Raw genomic sequence first — 22,059 nt, 5'->3', positions numbered from 1 at the left:
GCAGACACCAGCTAATAATAACCGCGACAATACCAAGACGACGTCATGATTACAATATTTTTTTACGAATAACAATCTCAGCTTATAGCGAGTTCTACGCTCTAAATACACCACTAAATACTAAATAATTTAATTTATAATTTAAAATAGTACGCAAAGCATTAATAAAGTTCTTGACAATTAAATTACCGAAAAAGTTTTAACTTTAAAGTCTGAGTACACAGACGTTGATCTAATTTCCAAATACCATCTATTTATACACAATTGCGGTCGACATTTGCTTCTATTTTTATGTTCATGTTAAAATAGCCACTGATATATCTACTATTTAAATATCTATTTAAGCTAGCTAACCAATTCCTAAACACAGTTTAATAATTTCCGTAAGTAAATTTCAATAATTTCATTCTCAAACGAAACAAAAAATTGAAATTTAAAAGAAAACCCAAAAATCAAGAACAATAATTATTTATTTTTCTGTGAAGTTAAAATATTTATTTCGGTAATCCAAAGACGTCGTTTGTGTTGTTTCTTGTGCTAAAAAGGTCTGTGTAAATAGAAATAAATTGATTATATACATGTGTTAGAAATTAATGTATAAGTGGTCGTAGACTTTTGCAGCTACGACATACGCTACGAGCTACGAACGTTATAACTAACAACTATGAGGTCAGTTCATCACTATCTTCACCAACAACCCATTATCCTGCGTTCTACAACTGTTTCGTCTCATATGAGACGATGTTTAGGCCATAATCAACGCTTTCCCAATGAGGGTTGGGGACTTCACATTTTTCCCAAGTATTGAGAACCTTCTTCTTCTAACCGACATGCAGGTTTCATCACGACGCGGTTTTTTCATCGTCAGCAGGAAGTATTGTTACTACGACTCTGGCGTAGGTTATTTTGAATTGAATTTTTAACTGTAACAATAATTGTAACAAATGACAACGGAATGGATGGTGTAGAATATTAAGTCTAAGTTAACTTTATAGAGAAGATTATCATCATCATCATCAACCCATTTATACTTCCCACTGCACTGCTAGGCACGGGTTGGGGACTTTACACATTGTCCGAGGGTTGTGAACCTTCTTCGACGTGCAGGTTTCATCACGATGTTTTTCTTCACCGAAAAGCTCATGATAAAATTCAAATTAAATTTCGCACATATATTCCAAAAAATTCAGAGGTGCGAGCCCGAATTCGAACTGCTTGCGAGGCGGTGAAACGATTAGGCTATCACGGCTCTAAGAAGATTATGGATTTCCTATATTTGTAATAGACGTACCACTGCGTACACCAAATGACCAGGTATGACCAGATTTAGTAGCAGTAGAGCTCCTTGTGAAAGAGTTCGTCCAGGGTAGTACTGCCACGTTACCTATTTCTGCCGCCATGCAGTAATGTCAGCATTACTGTGTTCCAGTTTTGAAAGGTAAGGGCGCCGGTGAAATTACATGCACATGGGACTTGTCAACTTATGTCTCAGGGTGGCGGGCGCAGTGGTAGTGCCCCTCAGATCTTTGCAATTTAAAGCTCTGAATGGCACTGTAACTGTTATGGACAGGCGTGTAGCTTACCATCACGCGCACGACTTGTTCGTTCCGTCACTTGATATTATAAAAAAATAAAGATAGAACCGAAGTTGTGGAAGTCGTGTGAAGTATAAAGAGAGTTTTGATTGTTGTCCCTTCAGAGAATACTTGTGAACTCCAACTAGTCTTTTCTCCCCTGTACCTTAATTACCTTAATTACCTTCTTACATAGTGTAATTATACTTTCCTGTGTTTTTCTATAAAAGCGTTATAAGTATGTAAACGTTATTAATATTCAATATGTAGTACATGTATTTAATACACTGAAGATTTTTTCTACCCGACTCTTGCCTAGTGGAATTCCCTTGGTAGCAATTTAATTGGAATCGTAGCAATTTATTCTGATATACTTACTGTTCTGTATTATCACTGTAATTTTTGTTACGTAACAACGTATCAAAAATTTTAAATAGGTAAAAATATTTGGGAATTTGGTAGAACTGAGAACTGACACTTAGGTACAAAATAATACTATAGTAAGGCGACTACTAAGTGCTTAATGGTCCCTGAAAACAAATAGCATAATAATTTACAAAAAAAATTGGCCTGAAAAGTCATTCATCACCTAGTTTGCCATCCATAGAGGTGGAATATTTTCTTCAAATTTAAATGGAACCACTTCTGATGTACCCTCTTTCCAACAAAAAAGAATCATCAAAATCGGTTCACAAATGAGTTATCACGTAACATACATACAAAAAAACATACATACATACATACATATACATTTAGTCGAAGTGAAAACCTTCTCCTTTTTTTGAAGTCGGTTAAAAAGGAAAAGCATCCTTTAATATTTGCTAAAAATGCGGAAAAGTTGAATGGTACTGTTAGATTACATTACCGTTTCTTAAATCCAAGCTTCAAAGTTATGTTGCATTTGTTATAAATTTTATTATATTTTAAAATAATATGTGCACTAGAACACTAGTTATAAAATCAAAATAGTAATCTACATTACATTATTGATCGCCGAAAATTCGATTTCATATTTAAGTGATTTCTATCATTCATTTGACATTGTTGAATAACTAACTTGACGATATTTGCTTGATTGCTTCAGGAGTTTCATTAAACACTATTTCACACCTAAAATAGCAATTTATAGAAAAACCCACTTTGACGACCAGTACCACTCTCGAAATCTACAAGTCGGAAACGTATAGAGAATAACTAAAGTGCTTAGCAGTGACACGTAAATGGGTTGGATACTATACATACGTGGGGCGCACTATAAGTTTCCGGAACGAATAAGTAAAAAATAGTATAATTGGTCAGAAATGAATTTATTGTTTCTCAAAATATTCTCCGTTAGCGTTAATGCACTTTTCATACGAATGAACCAATTTTGAAAACATTTATGCCACTCCTCTGTGACAATCCCTGAAACATATTTTTCAAACTCTTCGACAGCCTCTTCTGGTGATGAAAATCGTTGACCGCGTAACTGGTTTTTAATTTTTGGAAATATTTTTTTTTATTTATTTATTTTTCAAAAGTATACATTTTACACAAATCTATCTCCCGCCAATCTGGAAACACTTTGTTGGCAAGCACGCTCTTACACAATTAAAGTTATACTTAATGATTAAATAGGTACCTAGCAGTGAGAAGGTACTTCTCATACAGGTCAAACTTACTTATTTAACAAAACAACAATAACAATTACAATAATATATAAGATATGCAAGTTCTCAAATCAGAATTTCATTCAATAGCGCCTTTTTTTATTTTAACTTTTATAAGTTGCTTAGTAATTGTAGGACTTTTTCTTAAGAATCCCATATCATTATATATACGAGGTACGACATATTTATTTATCCTCCTACCATACTAATTCATAGCCTTAGGTTGTACGAACTTATTTTCACGAACCCTTTTTTTCTTATATTTATTGGAAACGGGTATTTTAAATTCATTACTACAATAATTATCTAATGCAATTTGGTATTACGATTTCAAGTGGACTGGCGGCATTTTAAGAAAATAATATAATTTATTATAATCACCCTTACAATCGCGTTTTATTTTATTGTTTACTAAATATTTAATTAACCTTGTTTGTAGGATCTTGACTTTGTCCAGGTAAGTATTGAAGGAACGATCATAAACATTCACACCATAATTTATTTAAGAATCTCCCAACGCATAATACACTATCAGCAATGTTCGCTTATTCAATACATTCTTTACCTGATAGAACTTTCCTAAAACGGCCCAAGAATTTTGCAGAGTTCCTCAACATGCAATTTCCAGTTAAAATTTGTACCAACCCATAATCCTCAATACTTGTATTGCTTGACTTGCTTCAATGGTTCGCATTTACAGCCGGCCTTAACAGCATGCAAGCATTCTTAGGTGTATTCAATAACGGTAAAGTTGTCATAATTTAAGTTTTTGGCCCTTTTGTTGTACGGAGAATGTATATGCAAACACTTAGTTGTTTCTAATTCATGATTATGCCGTTGTCATGTGCCCATTTTGTGATATTCTCAAAATCATTTTGTATTTTATTACGAACTTCGTTTAGGTTTTTCGCTGAGTATAATAGACACATGTCATCGGCATACATATACACCTTACAATGCTGTATTACGTTGACTATACTGTTTACTAGCATTATGTACCCAATAGGGCCATAGACTGATCCTGTAGGTACCCCTAGCGTGACTTCACATTGTTCGCCCACAGTTCCGTCTGTAGCGGTACGGATGGTTCTGCTGGAGAGGTAATTTCGGAACCAGGTATTGGTAGGCCACGCGATTCCACATTCCTCCATGGCCTGGAGCAGCACGACATGGTCAAGCGTATCAAATCCCTTTTTTATAATCTTTCTTTAATAATTCTTATTAATAATAAAAGTCACAAGGTGCCAGATCGGGACTGTATGCGGGATGGCTCATAAGGTCAACGTTGTTCACCTTCAAAAATTCATTTGTCTGTCTGGCCGTGTGAGAACTGGCATTATCGTGGTGCAAGATGATACGGCGTTTACGGTTATTTTTACGGAGTTTGTCAATAACTTCCGGCAAACAAATAGTCGTGTACCAATCACTATTCACGGTACAACGATTCTCCAGAGCAACAGTAGCCACGTGTCCAGTTTTATTAAAAAAAAGAAGCAATCGCTCGATTGCTGCTTTGTTTTGGGATCGAAACTATAAATCACCTGTTGCTATCCCACACCAAATTTGACGCCGCTTCGTTGAATCTGATAAGCATGGCATTGCACCAAGTGACGCGATCCGTTTTTTGAGCCTCAGCCAAATTGTGTGGGATCCACTGAGAGCACAGCTTTTTCACACCCAAATGTTTGTGTAGTATTGATTGTATTTGACTCATGCCTATACCTATAAGATGCCCGAATCTCAAGATATGTCACATGCCTGTCTGTTTTGATCATACAGCGCACAGCATCGACGTTTTTGTTGTTCACAGCAGTGGACGGACGACCATCACGAAATTCGTCACTGAGATTCACACGACCGCTTGAATTCTGCAAACCAGCTATAAATAGTCGTCTTGCATGGTGCTTCATCGCCAAAATCCCGAGGGAAGCTCCGCTCAAACTTAGAAACTTACCTTAACTTTAAAGTCGTAGAAAATCATACTACGAAAATATTCACGAGTTAAATCCATGGTGATGTAGACAACCAATTTCTAAAATGACGCCAAAATGTAAAAACAAGTGACAGATGAAACAAACTGTATTCTACACCCAAAAGTTCCATTTTGTTACAAATGTTGTATTAACTTTTTAAATATTGTTTATGTAAGTGGCCAATTTCGGAAACTTATAGTGCGCCCTATGTACAATCCGTGAAATAGTTACTACTTACGTACTTTGTTTTTTTAATGATCCTATCATTAAATCTAACGATGACATCAGAGCCCCAAATCTGCTAATTTTGTTAAAAGTTCTAGTCATTTTAATTACACAAAAGATTCGTCTGAGATTATATTGCAATTATTATAATATTCGTTATTCTGCTAAAATCTACGTGCACTAGCAGTCGAATCTTAATAGAGTTTTGTAGCAGTAGAGCTTCTAGTGAAATAGTTCGTCCAGGTAGGCACTGCCACCATACCTGGACGTGAGAGCGCGCAAGCGCCACCAAAAAATGGTGAGGAGAATTTATTATTTCTGCCGCCAAACAGTAATGTAGGCATTGTTGCGTTCAGGTTTTGAAGGGTAAGGGTACTGGTGACATTACAAGAACATGAGACATGTTAACTTATGTCTAAGGATGACAGGCTACGTCAGCTACAATGAAATACAATATTCTGTAGTAAAAATTCATTCTTTCGTTTTCACGATGCTGTCCATTGATACCTAATTTATACATTTTCTAATGGAAAAGTATTTCAAAAAACTAACGTGGTTGGAAACCTGTACCCAATTGGCTGTATGTTTTTATTCCTGTTTTTTTGAAGCTGTTACTTTTACTATGAATTATCAAATAAATATATTTAGATGTAGCGTATGGATAAATAACTAGATTACAAAATTAAAACTTAAACTTTAGGTAAATGTAAAATTTACAAATAGGTAAAAGACCCACACATACGCCTCCGCAGTGTAGCGACCATAGAATATGCTCGATGGTAGCGACCTACAATAATCTCTATAAAACTATTTGCATCTTTTGTTTTTATAGTCTGTGCCCATATATTAATTTAATAAAGGTAAATTTATTAATAAAATAATTTTATAGGTTCTTATTCTAAATAATTAATAGGCCCGGGCATAACTTTACGAACATCCATGTTAATAAAAATGGAAGTAAATTAATTACTACTCCACGAACCCAGCGATGGTTAAATCACGCAAAATATCTGCGCTAGTATTGAATATTATTTCGCATACAGTTAATTTTCCTATTCCCTCCGCACACAATTAATCAAACAACTACATAACACAAGCGCAACAAATACATCAAAAGAGTCTGGGAATCAGGCACGTTTTTGCACATTACTGAAAATCATGTTTTTAATTAACATTTTTAACACCGATGCATTTTTTGGTCAATCTTATAATTTGAATTTGAAAATAGAATTGATAAAAAATCCATTGGTGTTCAAAATTCATTAAAAACAAGATTTTCTGCAATCAACAAAAACGTGCTTGATCCCTTGACACTTTTGATGTGTGTATAAATACCTCCACCAAAAATATACCCGACACGTGTTTCGCTCCCTACGAGAGTATGAAGCACTTATTTTAAAATATTAATAATCTTAATTCTGATTCTCTTTAATCTAATTATAAATTTGACAGTACTGGTACTTGACGCCTTTCTATAAAATTCTGTAAAATTAATTTGTCTGTCTTGCTCACTTATCATTAGTACCAAACCCACATTCATACGCATTCATCGCTACACCTAGAATTATACATAATGATATAAAATATAATTATTTTTATTTTGATTACGCGACTAATTGAAAGAAAAAGTACTCTACTTCTACTACGCTCATACTACTACTATGCTCCATTTGTAAAAATTTTATTAGTGACAAATATATTATTCAATTTAGTACATTGTTATTTAAAGTTAATTTTTAAGAACTATTCTTGCACAAATATACACAATATAATTATTTCGAGACAGTACGTACCAAATCAAGTAAAGAAATATACACATATATTATATACAAATATTGCTCATTCCATACCAAACCGGATATTAAATAATTAAGATTCAGATTTTTTATATATTTTGCAGACACATGCTGCACATGCAATAATGGAAATCATTGATTTATGTGCGTTTTCAGTTCAATGCAAGTCAGCCTGTAAAATGATAGACTATGACACCATCTGGTAACACTTTTTTAAAGACTTTAAATAAAGAGCCTGTTTCAGTTCCAATTGCAATTAATCACTGTTTTTTTAGATTTAAATAAGGCACAAAATTTTAAAATGTTTAAATTGGTGAGTTTATCGTGAAATATGCAAATGAAATGAAAAAAAAAAGATAAACAAATTGATAATGATTTATTAATAACAGACATAGTGTTTAAATACACCACACAATAGAAAAATCGATGAGTGATCTTCAAAATCGACTTTTTGCATGATTTTGTACAACTGAGTTCGACGGTAGATATATTATTTTATTTTGAATGATTTTGATTCGCCCGAGAGACGGTTTTTGTAATTTCTTGCAATTAAAATCGAGCATACTATCTTATTAATATAACACTACATGACTTGTATTCTAACATTAGTATAATGCGTCTGCAAAATTTAAAAATATATAGCAATCTTCAATTACAATTATGTGGTCGGTTCGACGTGTAATGAGCGATATAGAAACAGCAGATATCATTGCATTAGCTCGGTAGGCACATCTTAGAATTAAAAATAAAATAAGCACACTAACAAACACAGAAAACTCTTTATAATTTTTTATTAGTATTGTACCGAACGGAGTAACTCAAAAATGAATGACGACGCATCAACGCAAGTTTAAAAAACGATACGATAATTGTAAAAAAACGAGTATTACCTAAGTTCGGATTATGGCTCCACAAGCACCGCGCTTCGCCTCTACTAAGCTCTGGCTTTTTGGCATTAATGTCGTGATTAGAGATTTCTTCCCGAGAAACACAAAAAACGCTTGTACGACAGCCCCGTTAAAAATCACGAGACAAATATTCATTAAGGAGTCGTACAGACTCCACGTTCCAATTTTCAGCCAGATTACAGCAAGTTTTTTTAATTGTAACTTTTGAATTTATGACTTACGAGTTGAAATTTTTTTACCAAAACAATACTTTTGACATCCTATTAGACTTAGGAATGTCTAAAAATTTCTGAGATTTAGTTACTTTTTATAAAAATAAAAAAGTATCTGAGACACAATAAATTATTTGAATTTCAGATATTATTCTTTGGGTAGATTTTACAATTGCAAAAATAGTGATTTTACAGTTACTTTTTAGTTTTTCTATTTTCTGGTAACAACGTATTTTTCCTTTGAAATCAATCCACATACAACAAAATAAATAAATATTGTATTTCACCACTGGGAAATGTGATTTACATTCTCTGAACCTATTTTAATGTTGTTTAAATAAAACTCGTACAATTTTTTCAATATGAGTCATACGAGCGTTTTTTCTTTCATCGAGAGGTAACATCGCGGATAAGGGAGCACACAGCCGTTAAAATTAGTGTGCATTTATGCCAATTATAAATGGCATATGACAGTCTAGAGGGTTGCCCCAAATAACTTACTCGTTATCATTAAGCACGTACAATATCACAAAGTGCTATTAGTCACTTGGGATGAGCAAGCTATTCTGTCAGCATATAAGCAATTTTATATACAACGAAGCCAGATTTAACGCTTTTTCTACTGTGCCTCAGATAGCGTGGCTCTATTTAGCGTCTAAATTAGAGATGACATTTTATTATCAGCATTAGTAACAAGTGTATGTATGTACCTTCGCACTTGAGATCCTGCTTAAAAAAACCGTAGAGTAGTCCGCCACAGTGATCGCAAAAAGTCGGTGACATGAACGAATGTGGCCGAAAGCGATGTGGTACATCTACTTTGAACCGCTCTCGAAGATACTGTAATAAGAAAACCAGTTTCATTTTTTTCAATTATTACTCATATAGGCTTAATGTATAACTAGAGTTGCAACGAATATTCAGTTAATATTCGGTATTCAGCTTATTCGGCCTGTTTTTTTTTCGGCCGAATATCGAATACCTAATACCAAGAGTAAGAAGTAAGAAAAAACACAGTAAATTATTATATTACTAGTAATAATGCTGAACATACATTATAAGTTCAAGAAAGTACAATTTTTCGCTTATTTATCTCAAAAACAAGGCAAATGTAACATAACCAAGTTATTTTTTCTAAGAGATAAAAAAAGATAGCAATCCAATGTTAACTACTTACTTAATATGTATGTCGTTTCGTCATGATTAAATAAACGCTAACAAGTACTTATTTATTTGCAACCAAAATAAAATTATTTTTTTAATAATAATAATAATAACTCTTTATTGCACAAAGAAAAGATACATGAAACAAGTTATAAAGGACATATACAAAGGAGCTTATCTCTAGAAGAGATCTTTTTTAAGTTAATCCAAGTGAAATGAAATAAAAATTAATCCATCACAATGTCATAAATTCAAATTTTATAAGTTTATACTTGAAAATGAAATCACTTGTTTGTTTTATTCTACAAAATTATTTATGATGGGTAACTAAAGTTAATAAATACTTTATTTTTAGGACAATTTTTGTAGGTACGTGTATCAGACCGAATAGTTTGCCCGAACATACGGCTATTCGCCCACGCTCCTGGCCAAATTTCGATATTCATCCTGAGGCCGAATATAGTATTTGTTGTAACACTAATAATAACTCATATACGCCAAGTACGGGTACAATGGAGGTAAAGCGTGTTATGATATGCAAGAGAGAACCGAAGTGCAGGCTTTATTGCAACGTTCTTCTTGACGTGAATATTGCAAATTACGGAAAAGCACAGCGGTTACAACAGCCTATTGTCTTTTATATAGATACTACTAAGATAATATATGATTTTGTTAAGAGTATACAACATCAAATGACTTTAGTTGGTTCAATACTTTCACTGTTATGCGAACAGTGAAAATATTGAATTAATACACTTTGGAAATAGATACTTTACATATACCAATGATTTTTTTTTGTATCGTACTGAACTAAATAGAACACAAATAGTATACGATATACATTATTCAAACGGCTTTAATTTCGCAAAATTAATTTAAGTTCTTAGGTTTTCGCGATTGTTACACATAGGAAATGAAACTATTTTTCCGGATTTAAATCGCGTATATTTGTTTTTTCAAACAAACCGACGTTTCGGGCCCTTTACAGGTCCCATGGTCACGGTTGACTGAGGTGGTACAGTCTTCAACCAGTTATGTCTAATATGAATGCAAACCACGCAGACTGCAGACTTCTGTAGGTTTATCCATGACATGCTCGCAGACTGCAGACTTCTGCAGTCTGCGAGCATGTCATGGATAAACCTACACATTCAATGAAGTTTGACAAACCCCAGGTCTTTGCAAAAGAGGTCCGTTATCTACCCAGGATGCTGCGAGAGGCCATTGAAATTAAAAAACATCCTAATTTCAACAGGGAAGATGGTTTCTCCGTACCACCAGTTTGGGATCCAGTATTTCCTCTAATGAAAAATCCCAAACAGACATAAGACTGCAGTACTAATTAATATGTTTTAGTTTATTCTAATTTCTATTAATAATTAATAATAAATTAAACTTAATAAAAATTCATTCAATAAAATAATTTGTAAAACTTAATGTAGCGTAAATTGGAATGTTTTCTTTGTAAAATTAAAAATAAGGTATTTAATTAATAACTATTGTAACTATAGTGAAAAAATAGGGTGGTTTGGTGGTTTGCATTAATATTAGACATAACTGGTTGAAGACTGTACCACCTCAGTCAACCGTGACCATGGGACCTGTAAAGGGCCCGAAACGTCGGTTTGTTTGAAAAAACAAATATACGCGATTTAAATCCGGAAAAATAGTTTCATTTCCTAAATTAATTTAATTTTGTAAAAAAAATAATTTCTAAAATAAAGTGTTCCTGTCGTTCGACACAAGCAAAATGTACCGTATAAGTACGGGAAAAATATGAATCCGAGCTTAGGTTAGTATCGACTCGTAAGGTCTACCGAGAAAACTCTTACCACAGTTGATGCAGATTCCGCAGGCGAACCCGTACATTTTCCTAACAGTTTATTGTGGCATCTCTTGTGTACAGCGGTCTGGCACACTATGCACCGGTATCCTTGTTTCCCAAAGCCCCAGAGGAACTCTTTGCAGAACGCACAAAACGTGGGCTGACGAAAGAACTTGGCTACGAAACGGTGACCATTTACTTCGTGTACTCTGAAAAGAAAAACGAAGGAATTAGTTCTGGATAACCTATGTTAAAACTTTTTTTATGAGACCAAGTGACGTGGACCTGGTGGAAACGACACGCCTGTCCGTGACAGTTTCAGTGCCAATCAGAGCTTTAAATCTCAAAGATCTAAGGTGTACTGTACCGTCACTCTGAGACATAAGGTGACAAGTCCCACGTGCCTGTTATTTCACCAGCACCCAAGCCCTTCGAAACCGGAATGCAGTAATGCTCACATTGCTGCTTGGCGGCAGAAATAGGTAAGGTAGTAGTACTTCCCTGAACGAAATCTTTCACAAGGAGCTCTACTGCTACTACATCTGGTCATACCTGGTCATTTGGTGTACGCAGTGGTACGTCTATTACAAATATAGAAAATCCAGCTCTACTACTACTTATATGTCAATAACTTTGTTTATGTTATGCATGGATATATGTCATCTGTTTTGTAAAATTGGAATAACCAGTTTGTTAGGTACTGCAGATTAAAAAAATGTATGTCTATCAGTTCACTATCACTCAATAATCAATGATATGATTAGCAAACCAACTTACTGACTTTTGACTTTGCTACTCAAATGACGCACCTGTTGAATTAATGTTATTATTTTGTTGTGTTATTAGATTTGAAGCACACGTAAACTGTTAAAAAAAAAGGGTTACTATGACAACTAGAACCTGTTAACCCTTAAGCTTTCCACATCTTCTATCCACCACCAACTCCAATTTAAACGAGAGTCTTGTCAAACAAAAATCTTGTACTTTATTTATAGCTACGTACAGCGACTAATTATGCATGTTTATTGCGATCCTGGATGGATTTACTTTGTTTTTGGTAATTGATTTTTTAGGATTAAGCCAATGTACATATACAGGGTGTAATCGTTAAGTGTGCCCAGGCGATTATTCCATAAATATAAGAAATATCAAAAGCTTTAAACTGATATCGAAAGTATGTTACCTATTATTATATATACCTATATTCATGAAAAAGAAAAGTATCACACTAAATATAAAAAATTTGGGAACCCACGTGATTATGACACGTTCGCTATGTTGAGGGCTCAAGTTGGTATATGATAAGTGCTTTAAGGGTTACATGAGTCGTGTAGAGGAAAATCTCAAGACAGATAGATATTTGGAAATATGCGAAGTCAAAAAAAAACGACAAACGATTTGCCGCGACAAATGCATTATGATTCCAATTCGGCAGATAACGGTAATGGCATTGCTAACCTTTTTGCCAATCACTTTTCTTCAGTGTACAACGAACCCTCTACTAGTAAATATGTAAGTTTTCTAGAATCAAACATCTGTCTATCAAATTTTAATATTACTGAACTAGATGTTAAATCAACTATAGAGATTTAACAGCATTAGACATAACAAAGGGCTCAGGTGCAAATGGTATACCTGCTGTACTGGTAAAAAAACTGTGTTGTTGTATTGATAAGGCCACTGGTGGTACTATTTTATAAAAGGCAGGGCAGGATATTTTCCTAAACTTTGGAAAATAACAAAAATCGTCCCAATACATAAGGAAGTAAGTCAGATATAAAAAATATTGCCCTGTGAGCATTCTTTGTTGTTTTAGCAAGATAATCGAAAGTTTAATAGTTAAACATCTCTATTGCCACTTTAAGCCCATTATCAATGAAAGACAGCATGGTTTTGTCAAAGGACGCTCCACATCCACAAATCTGTTAACTTATGTACATTTCATAAATAAGGCTTTTAATAGACGGAGGGAGGTGGACTCGTTGTACACAGACTTTTCGAAGGCATTTGACAAGGTAGATCATAGCATCCTCTGTCAAAAACTGCCCCATCTCGGAATTCATGGCTGCCTTCTGCGATGGTTTAAGTCATACCTCGCAAATCGCACTCATTTGGTAGCGGTATGTGGCTATAATTCTGTCCCTTTTGTGTCTACTTCCGGAATTCCTCTAGGATCTAGTTTGATACCGCTACTTTTAGTGGTATTTATTAACGATCTTTTGGAATCCATTACCTGTAATTATATCGCTTACGCCGACGATCTACCACGAAATTTTCAGTACTGCTGACTGCAGTTTATTACAAACAAATATTGACCGCCTGCATAAATGGTGTATCATCAACAGTATGCCACTGAATATAGAGAAGTGACATCTAATTACTTTTACAAAGAATAAGACTCCTGTAAGCTATTCGTATGTTGTTGATGATGTAACATTATTTCGTCAATCAAAAGTGAAGGATCTCGGGGTTGTACTGGATTCTAAATTAAGTTTTAATTCACATTACGATTATGTAATTGCCACAGTAAATAAATCACTTGGATTTATTTTTAGAACGGTAAAGCCATTCAAGAAGCCGGAGAGCTAAATCGGGACAGCAGAAGTTAGTTAAATTTAATCAAATGTTTTTTATACAAAATAAATCGTTAAACCGTCAATGCGAATCAAAACACATACCTTTCAATGTGGTTTGAAACGTTTATTATAATCATCTAGTTTAAATACGCTAAACATGTTTTATAGCTTTTTTAACAAATGAAAATACTTTAATTTTTATTGATGACGTGGACAAATTGGAAACTTAGATTTTTATACCGAAGATAGGACGATTAGAATAAGGTAACTTTTATCTACTGCTAAAACAAGAATTTGGCCGTCGGCACACCCCCCGGGGTAGTTCTATTGTTGTTCGTACCTAAAAGAAAAGATAGCGATTGAAGGGATGAAAGTCGAAAAGGGGTGAAAAGGATTAGTAACCTAAGGGTAGAAGAAGTGAAAGAATTTGCGTAGCTGGGCAGTGTAAAGATAATATTGAACGAAGAGTAACAACCCCATTCTTTCTACATAAGTCTTGTTTATAGTAACCCTCCCTATCAACCCTTGGTTATACAGGAAGTGCACTATAACCTGTGCGAGCAAGCCCGCACAGGGCCCAACTAACTCATAACCCCTGAGTTTCCCTGGGTTCAGGGGTATTCATAAAGATTTCCCCACCGTCAAAAAAAAAAAGGTCTTAACCCCAGATCAGCCCGTTTGTACGGACTTCATCTGGTTCTCAGAAGGCTAGTGCCTTAGGTGAACCGCCCCGTGTGCACATACAGCACCCTCCTTATTTCTAGATTGGTACCGGAGCTGAAGGCACGCTTACTTCCCGATTCGGCGTCTCTCCAGTTCCCAAATTCCTACGCGGCCGAAGGAACCAGAGGATGTGTAGCTTATCCTCTACCAGCTCTCCGGACTAGTGCCGGAAATGCCAGGTAGCAGTGTCCTGCGACAATGTCCGGACATAGCTACCGACTTAAAGAGCAACTCACTTGCCCCGCGCGTCTCCTCGACTCGGGCACTACTAAGACGCGCTAGCTGCGCGCAGGACGAACCACATGATACCGGGGCAGACAAACTTGTTCAGCTAACCACAAACCCCGGCGAGTCCAGGTCCGCCAGAGACTCCCGTGAAGGCGTATCACTGGCGGAGAGCTTGGTCCGGACGCCCGCTGTTCCGTGGTCTTCCGGGGAGACTTCGGGCTCCCTACCCTATATCTCGTGTCGGTAGATAGGGACAACGACAACGGAGAGTAATCGTCGAAAATCAGGTAAATGGATCTCTGTATGCCTTTATGAGTAGCCGGAACGTGTTGAAAAAGGCGCCTTTAGCTATTCATCGAGGGGTGCTGGCTCCAACCCCGACATACCCTAATGAGTATGCGTGTGATAGAAGAAACACAATAGTTGGGTGAATGATATAGAAATGTGAACTTTGCATAGTATGTGCAATGTTAGCTTTAAAGACAGAGTGTTGAACAGAGTAGTAAGAGAGCGTTGTGGTGTGAAATATGATATATTGACCAGGATAGAAAAGGGAATTTTTCGATGGTTTGTTCATGTAAGTGGGATGGATATTAGTTAAGAGATTGACAATTTACATAGCGAATTTAGATGGAAACATGGGGCAAACCTCAACGGACATGTTGGATCACATTGGGATGTGCTTAAAAAGCCAAGTTAAAAGTACCAAGAATAAACATGAACATCAAGAGACTGATGCGAAGGAAGTTGAAAAGAGTAATGATAATAGATTATCTTTTTTTTTTTTCAGTCATTACTGTTCCACTGCAGGGCAAAGGCCACCCTTCCCTTTTTCCACTCTTCGCGATTTAACGCCACTACAGGCCAAGACCTCATATACGCGTTTAGATTATCAAAAATCAACTTTTTTTATGATACCAAGTGACGTAACGAACAAGTCGTGCGACTGCTGGTAAGCGACACGCTTGTCCATAGCAGTTGTAGTGCCACTCACAGCTTTAAATCGCAAGATCTGAGGGGTACTGCCATAGCGTCCACACCCTCACCATCACCATCACCCTGAGGGTCCTGAGACACACGATGACAAGTCCTATGCGCCTATAATTTCACCAGCACCCTTACTATTTAAAACCGGTTTGGCAACAGAAATACGTAAGCTAGCAAGCAGTACTTCCCTGGACGTACTCTTTCACAAGAAGCTCTACTGCTACTAAAAATATCTCGAAACTGTCATTTTGTGGGTTCACACCAATATGCAGAACACCGTCCGTCTATGATGGTGGAACGAACTCTTCTTTCAAAAATTATTACTCCATATTAATTAGTGGCGTTCAAATTTTACTCTAGTTGTGATGATATTTAATGAAAGTGCTTAATTTAGCGTAAAAAAAAATTTCTTCTTTTCCCCGACCACAAGAAATATAAAAGGAATGTTTTTAGAAAAAGAAGTACGCTCGTAGATTTGTGTATTTTCCAGATCTGATTGTTTTGTGTGCGAACACATGTTAGCAATTAATAATATATCTCTGTGCCAATGACCTGGCCTAGCTACAAATTAATCTTACATGTTATTAAATAAGATCTCTACTAAACACATACATTGTTTATTGCTTTGTAAGTCCCCCAACTACGTGTCCATACGTAGGTGTCCATATGAAGGACACATTGTTGCAAGCGGCTTAATTGTACTATGTCAACTGTTAGCCACGGTCTCGTTATTTTGCACCAATTGTTTTGTTAAAATAAAATTATAGTTTACCTACAAATATGAACAAGTACTCAAGTTCGAACTACAATCATAAAGTATACTTAATTTCATTATGTTATACGTACAGTTTGAGAAGCAGTTTCATACCTCTTATAATTTAGTTGTCTGTCTTCGGTTCAATTACTGATAGTTTTTCTAGAGGGTTTACTTTCTAGTGTGTGACCTATTTTGGGGCAAAAGGCGTATAGTTTATTTGAATAAAATAAAATCTATCCTAGGTGTAATAAAGCCACATGTGATCAAACTTGTGTCAAAAGTGCTTTTATCACATGAAAGTACTAATAAAAATAATACGAACTACATGAAACAAATTATGTGTACCTATGTGAAATTTTATAACTTTCCTCTTTAAGTATAAAAAGTTATGGAGTAATTTCGTTCGTAGAATCTTTAAAACTCTCTCCTGAAAAGTTGTAATTTTGTAAATGTAGCCTTACTACACCAAAGATGCAAAATAAGTATGTAGGATGAAAAACTTACTTATGATGCTTGATGGCACATCGTCGCTGCGTGATTCGTTTACCTCGGGAGCGCCGCACCTCGCCTTCACTACAACCCGTGCCCGGGAACCACTGAAAGCACGAACATTGTGCCGTCATCTCCAATCCACAATACATTCGTCAATATTACTGGAGTATTCTTTGTTAGTAACTACTCACAATGACGCATACATTCACTGTCATTTGTTTTTGTAATGTTCATCTACAATTTACAACGTAAATATGACAGTGTACATACTGTCAATATTTCAAATCTCTAGGCTTTGACGTTGCACTAACCCAAATCTGGACAAAAGAAAAACAGTGTGTGGCAAATTAATATTATTACTTTATTATTATTAGTAATTTACATACGATCTGAGTAAATAACAAAGCGGCAGCATAAGTCATCAGTCATCAGTTTGCATCTCTACATCTATTAATAATTTACTATTTTTTCGGTACAAACAGATTTCTAGACGCTGAGTGCAAATAAACAAACTATTGTCACTGTTTCCTACATCTACTAATGATAAGTACACTACAAATAAGAAGACGCAAATAATGTACTTTTTATTATTTATTTTAAATTTTATATGACATAGACGTAGCCGCAGCTGCGGAGCTAATAGGCAAGCTCACAAAATCTCATTTGGTAACGGTCAAACCGTGCTTCACTAAAATTATATGTGTTCCAATTTTTAACGCCTACAAATCGGGGTAGGGTTGTAATCATGTTGTAATGCGAATGTCAAGTAAGATACATATGACTTGTCTATATAGGAAATTAGTTTGCATACTACCTAACCTAACTAATTAGGTAGTAAAGTCTAAACTTTTCCATATCATTTATTCAATTTAATACCTCGTTACTACATCTTGTAATAGAAACAAGACTTACATCTAAATTCTTTTGCTAAAGATATCTTTCTCGACAATTCAAAACAATTTTCCGAGTTTGCTTCTTTTGAAACATAAACATTAGAACTATCAACTGTTTGTTTTGTTTTTGCAAATGACAGCGCGATTAGAGCGGCTTGAGCTTGAGTGATTGCCAACAATCCGGTCACGTTTGAGACGAGAAGACGCTATGGACATGACTCAAACAGTCTTTTGCTGTACATGCTAAAGTTTTATACTCTAGGCATTTTGACGAAATCTGCAATCGTAATAAGAATTTTAAGTTGGAATTACTGGCATCACGAGTTCAAGTGGTTTATTATTAAAGTAATGTATTATTACATTTTTAAAGTGTGGTGGCCTCGCATTAGGGCTAAGACGTGACTTCCGGAAGAACTACTGCACTGTGGATTGTTGAAACTGTATTAATATTTATATCGCTTCTCTATGAGAAACTAGACTATTGTCGGTCAGTATTAACGTCAAAATTAATTCATTGGGATTATTCGTATGCAGATGAAAGCTGCAGAGAAATTAATGCAACATACCCAAAACCACGTCGACATCCGCCGTCCTCAATGTCGGCTCTGTACCGAGATTCATCGCCAAGTCACATGTCACCAAAACAAGAATCCATAGCCAATAAATACAGTTGCCGGCCACGCTGTAGTGTCCATTCAGCTAAAGGGAAGATACTAGCAGCATTTGCATAGAAAACGACGCCTGCCCAAGGTCTTTTTTATGAATTCCCTGGCATAGGTCCGATTTACGAGTTTGAATTATTAAGTCTATTCATGTCGTACGGTAGGAATTATTCGATATTCATAATTTTATTACATCTTACTCGTAGAAGCGGACGCCACGTGAACTACGTTATTCCATTGATATTTTTCGCCCATTCATCCATTTGGTATAGTTAAAAGCAAACGTACACACCCTATACATAGACATGCATATCTGCTATGGTATCCACTGTGTATTTGTAAAAACAAGATGCTAAGGAATTTTCCTTCTAATTGTTCTTAACCTTGCTTTAATTAGCGTTACGTTATGAGCTCGTAATAATTTGAAGTAGGTTTTTAACAGTTGCGTAAAAGCACGTTTTCACATCTTCATTCCGCCAAAATTCCATTCCTTTGTTACGTTCATGAATTATTATGTTTATTTTTGCAAATCTCAATTTTCCATTGATCAACTCAAATTTGTAATTGTTGTTTAATTGTCAGTTAAAGTCCAACCCATTTATGCCTTTTCCGGCAGCAGCGTTTCAAATAACTAAATGAATAAAGTACCTATGGTTACCTTAGGAATACAAAGTTGTTCAAATCTAAAATCATGTACGAATGTGGAAGAAATGAGTAGTATAAAAGGAATTGTGTTTGTAGCATCAAGGTTGAAGCGTATCGCGAGTAAATGCACGGATATAAATAGAGAACCACCACGGCTGTGCCTGCGCCACGCCACAATGAGCGGTTGATGGAACTCTGTGGATTGCGGTGCGTCACTCAGGTATCATTCACTGACGTCATCAGAATGTCCCCAAATTGAAACTTTTCGGTATCTACGTAGCCATATACAAAAATAACCAGTGATCTTTATTATTGTTGTATCATTTCATTGTAATATTAATCAAACTACATTCCTATTTATTTTCAGAAAATAGAAACTATATAGAATAGACAATCTCATATGTTATTAGTGGGATAACCAATTAAATTAAGCGTCAAGGTAATAACTACCAACCATCATAAATTTAAGTATACTTAACGTTCTAGTTGCCATAAAATTAAAACATCTGCTTTGCTTACGTAATGATCAATGAATTAATGACCCACCGCGTAAATATACATATACCTTCTTCAGAAATATGGCAGACCGAAATCAAAATTATTTAGGGATTAAACGATAAAAATATTTTCTTAACTCGAAAAGAGGTATGTTCGATTATCAGGTATGTCCTGTACGTAATATTTTAATCGAGCGTTCTGTTATTGGTTATATAGTAAGTAACTCACGTAGTTGGGCTGGAAGGGCTGGGCGGATGATCGCGGGGCAGGACGCGACCGTGGCGCGGGCGAGGTGCGGCGGCGCGCCCCCCCGCCGGTGAATATCATCGGCGCCCGCGCATGCCGCCGCTGCGAGCCGCTGGCGCAGCCCTGCAGCCGCCAGGAGCGAGGGGCTCCGCTGCCGGCGCAATCTCACGGCGTCGCTACACACACCACACGTCGCCGTAGCCGGAAAACTCGCCGTTCGCAGTCGCGTATTTATAAACGGAATTCCACGCGCTCTCGCTGGCTATTCGTGGCCGGATACAACTTTTTACACGACTTTCAGCACTTACGTCGAACGGAGCACTGAAGAGCCGCACCACGGGTTTCGTGATTGTCTGGCGGAGCCCGCGTGAGTCAACACGCCTAATTGCCGTCGCCTCCGGAACGAAACTTTAAGCATTATACGGTACTTAAAATAATGAAGCACATGCTCACACAAGAATACTACTGCTTACATTTAATGAAATTATATATGATAATGCTTATTTTTAGATGACCTCAGTGTTTGTTTGTTTCTGCTCCCGTAAAGCATGATTCACATCTATGAAATGATTGTTTTGGTTGTTTATTCCAGTTCACCGCTACGTGTTAATAAAGGAATAATACTTCGTAGTACATATTTATGATGATATCCTCTTCTAAGTATTAACGAACAGCAAATAATTTCGAAAAAATACCGTACATATAGACGTTGTGTTCGACGTTACATTACTCCGGAATTAGCGAGATGTAAAATTGTAATAAATAGTGGCAATAATTCAGCAGTGTGGTCAATTTTACGACTGACCTTAGAACAGTTCCAGGACTGGTAGCGAATGTAGGTATAATATACATAAGACTTCCGAAAGTGCTTTAATTGATTATAAAGTTAAATACATTTTTTAATTATTTCTTCACATCGACGTTCATTTAAATATCATTTAAATAATAATAATAACGCACACATTCAACATAGCCCGGCACTAGGGAAACCCTGTGTCGCGGGTGTCATGGACACACACATACACAACCACAAATTACACCCAAACTCACGAGAGAAGTAAATGTAGGCCATACAAATATTTCTCCCAACCCGGGAATTGAACCTGGGACCTCTGCGTGGCAGTCCGGCATGGTAACCGTTCGGCCACTAAGGCAGTTGCTTAAATACCTCCTAAGGCCCCGTATACTCGTACATTAAAATGTGTACATATGAAGTGATTCATAACAATATTCATATGATCACGTAAACGCCCAGTGTATTTATTTACATTATAACCAAAATATCGCATTCATATTTACTTCAGTGCGGTGTATCTAGTAGAATACCCGGTTCCGTTTTTCATACAAAAATGGGCATACCTGCTTGCTTGGGTCTGAAGCATGTCGAGTACATTTTGATACTGGGCGTTAAGCGCTTTTTAGTAGTTTGCTGGGTTTTAGGCGGATAAATAACTGAACCAAAATTTTAAAAGTAGGTAGTATTCGTTTTTTTTTTGTGAGAAAATGGGATATCCATCAAGAAGCAATCTTAATGACTTTAAGACGATAATGCAAAATGGTGAAAACTGCTCGTCATCCAATCTTCAATTCAGGCTGAATCTCTATGTGGTCAACAATACGGCGTTATTTCATCAATCATTCCACACTAATCACCAATGCCGTCGAAGGTAATCTACGAGACAAACTCTACCACGTTAAAATTCTCGATACCTATAACCGACACTAGATTTTGACGGAGTAGGCTGTACGGATGGAACATGTTCAACATTATTCCATTCATTATTGTTTATATATTATTATTCGACGGTGCTGTCGTAGTATCTATAAGTTAACGTCAAAGTAGAGCTCTTGGTATCGTACTATGAGTTATAACTTATAACACGACACCACCACCGTTGCTGCAGTGACACAATAATTACGGTTGTCGGTTGACGTCATAAAAGAAAAACACATAATTTTTAAATTACACCCCATATTCAATAAAAGAAAAACAGAAATTTGAAATTTTTCATCAACTTAAAATTTT

At 35.9% G+C, this 22,059-nt stretch overlaps 1 protein-coding gene across 1 annotated transcript; it reads right to left on the bottom strand.

The window, feature by feature from the left end:
* Positions 1–849: 849 nt before the first annotated feature.
* Positions 850–20,350, bottom strand: LOC113236419 (putative protein kinase C delta type homolog). The gene is made up of 5 exons (XM_026472463.1): positions 20,016–20,350; positions 17,102–17,193; positions 11,334–11,535; positions 9,048–9,177; positions 850–923 (listed from the first exon to the last, which is right to left on the bottom strand). The coding sequence occupies exons 1-5, from the start codon at positions 20,112–20,114 to the stop codon at positions 865–867; spliced, it is 582 nt and encodes a 193-aa protein (XP_026328248.1). The 5' UTR covers positions 20,115–20,350; the 3' UTR covers positions 850–864.
* Positions 20,351–22,059: the final 1,709 nt, after the last annotated feature.

The sequence above is a fragment of the Hyposmocoma kahamanoa genome, unplaced genomic scaffold, assembly GCF_003589595.1.
Source record: "Hyposmocoma kahamanoa isolate Upper Pololo Valley unplaced genomic scaffold, ASM358959v1 92, whole genome shotgun sequence".
Lineage (NCBI taxonomy): Eukaryota > Metazoa > Arthropoda > Insecta > Lepidoptera > Cosmopterigidae > Hyposmocoma > Hyposmocoma kahamanoa.
This window is presented reverse-complemented; position numbering and strand designations above follow the sequence as displayed.

Coding starts and splice junctions, on each gene's coding strand:
- LOC113236419 (XM_026472463.1), bottom strand. CDS start 20,114: ATGATATTCACCGGCGGGGGGGCGCGCCGCCGCACCTCGCCCGCGCCA. Junction 17,194..20,015: donor AGCCCTTCCAGCCCAACTAC/GTGAGTTACTTA, acceptor TCGTGCTTTCAG/TGGTTCCCGGGCACGGGTTG. Junction 9,178..11,333: donor CGGAATCTGCATCAACTGTG/GTAAGAGTTTTC, acceptor TTCTTATTACAG/TATCTTCGAGAGCGGTTCAA.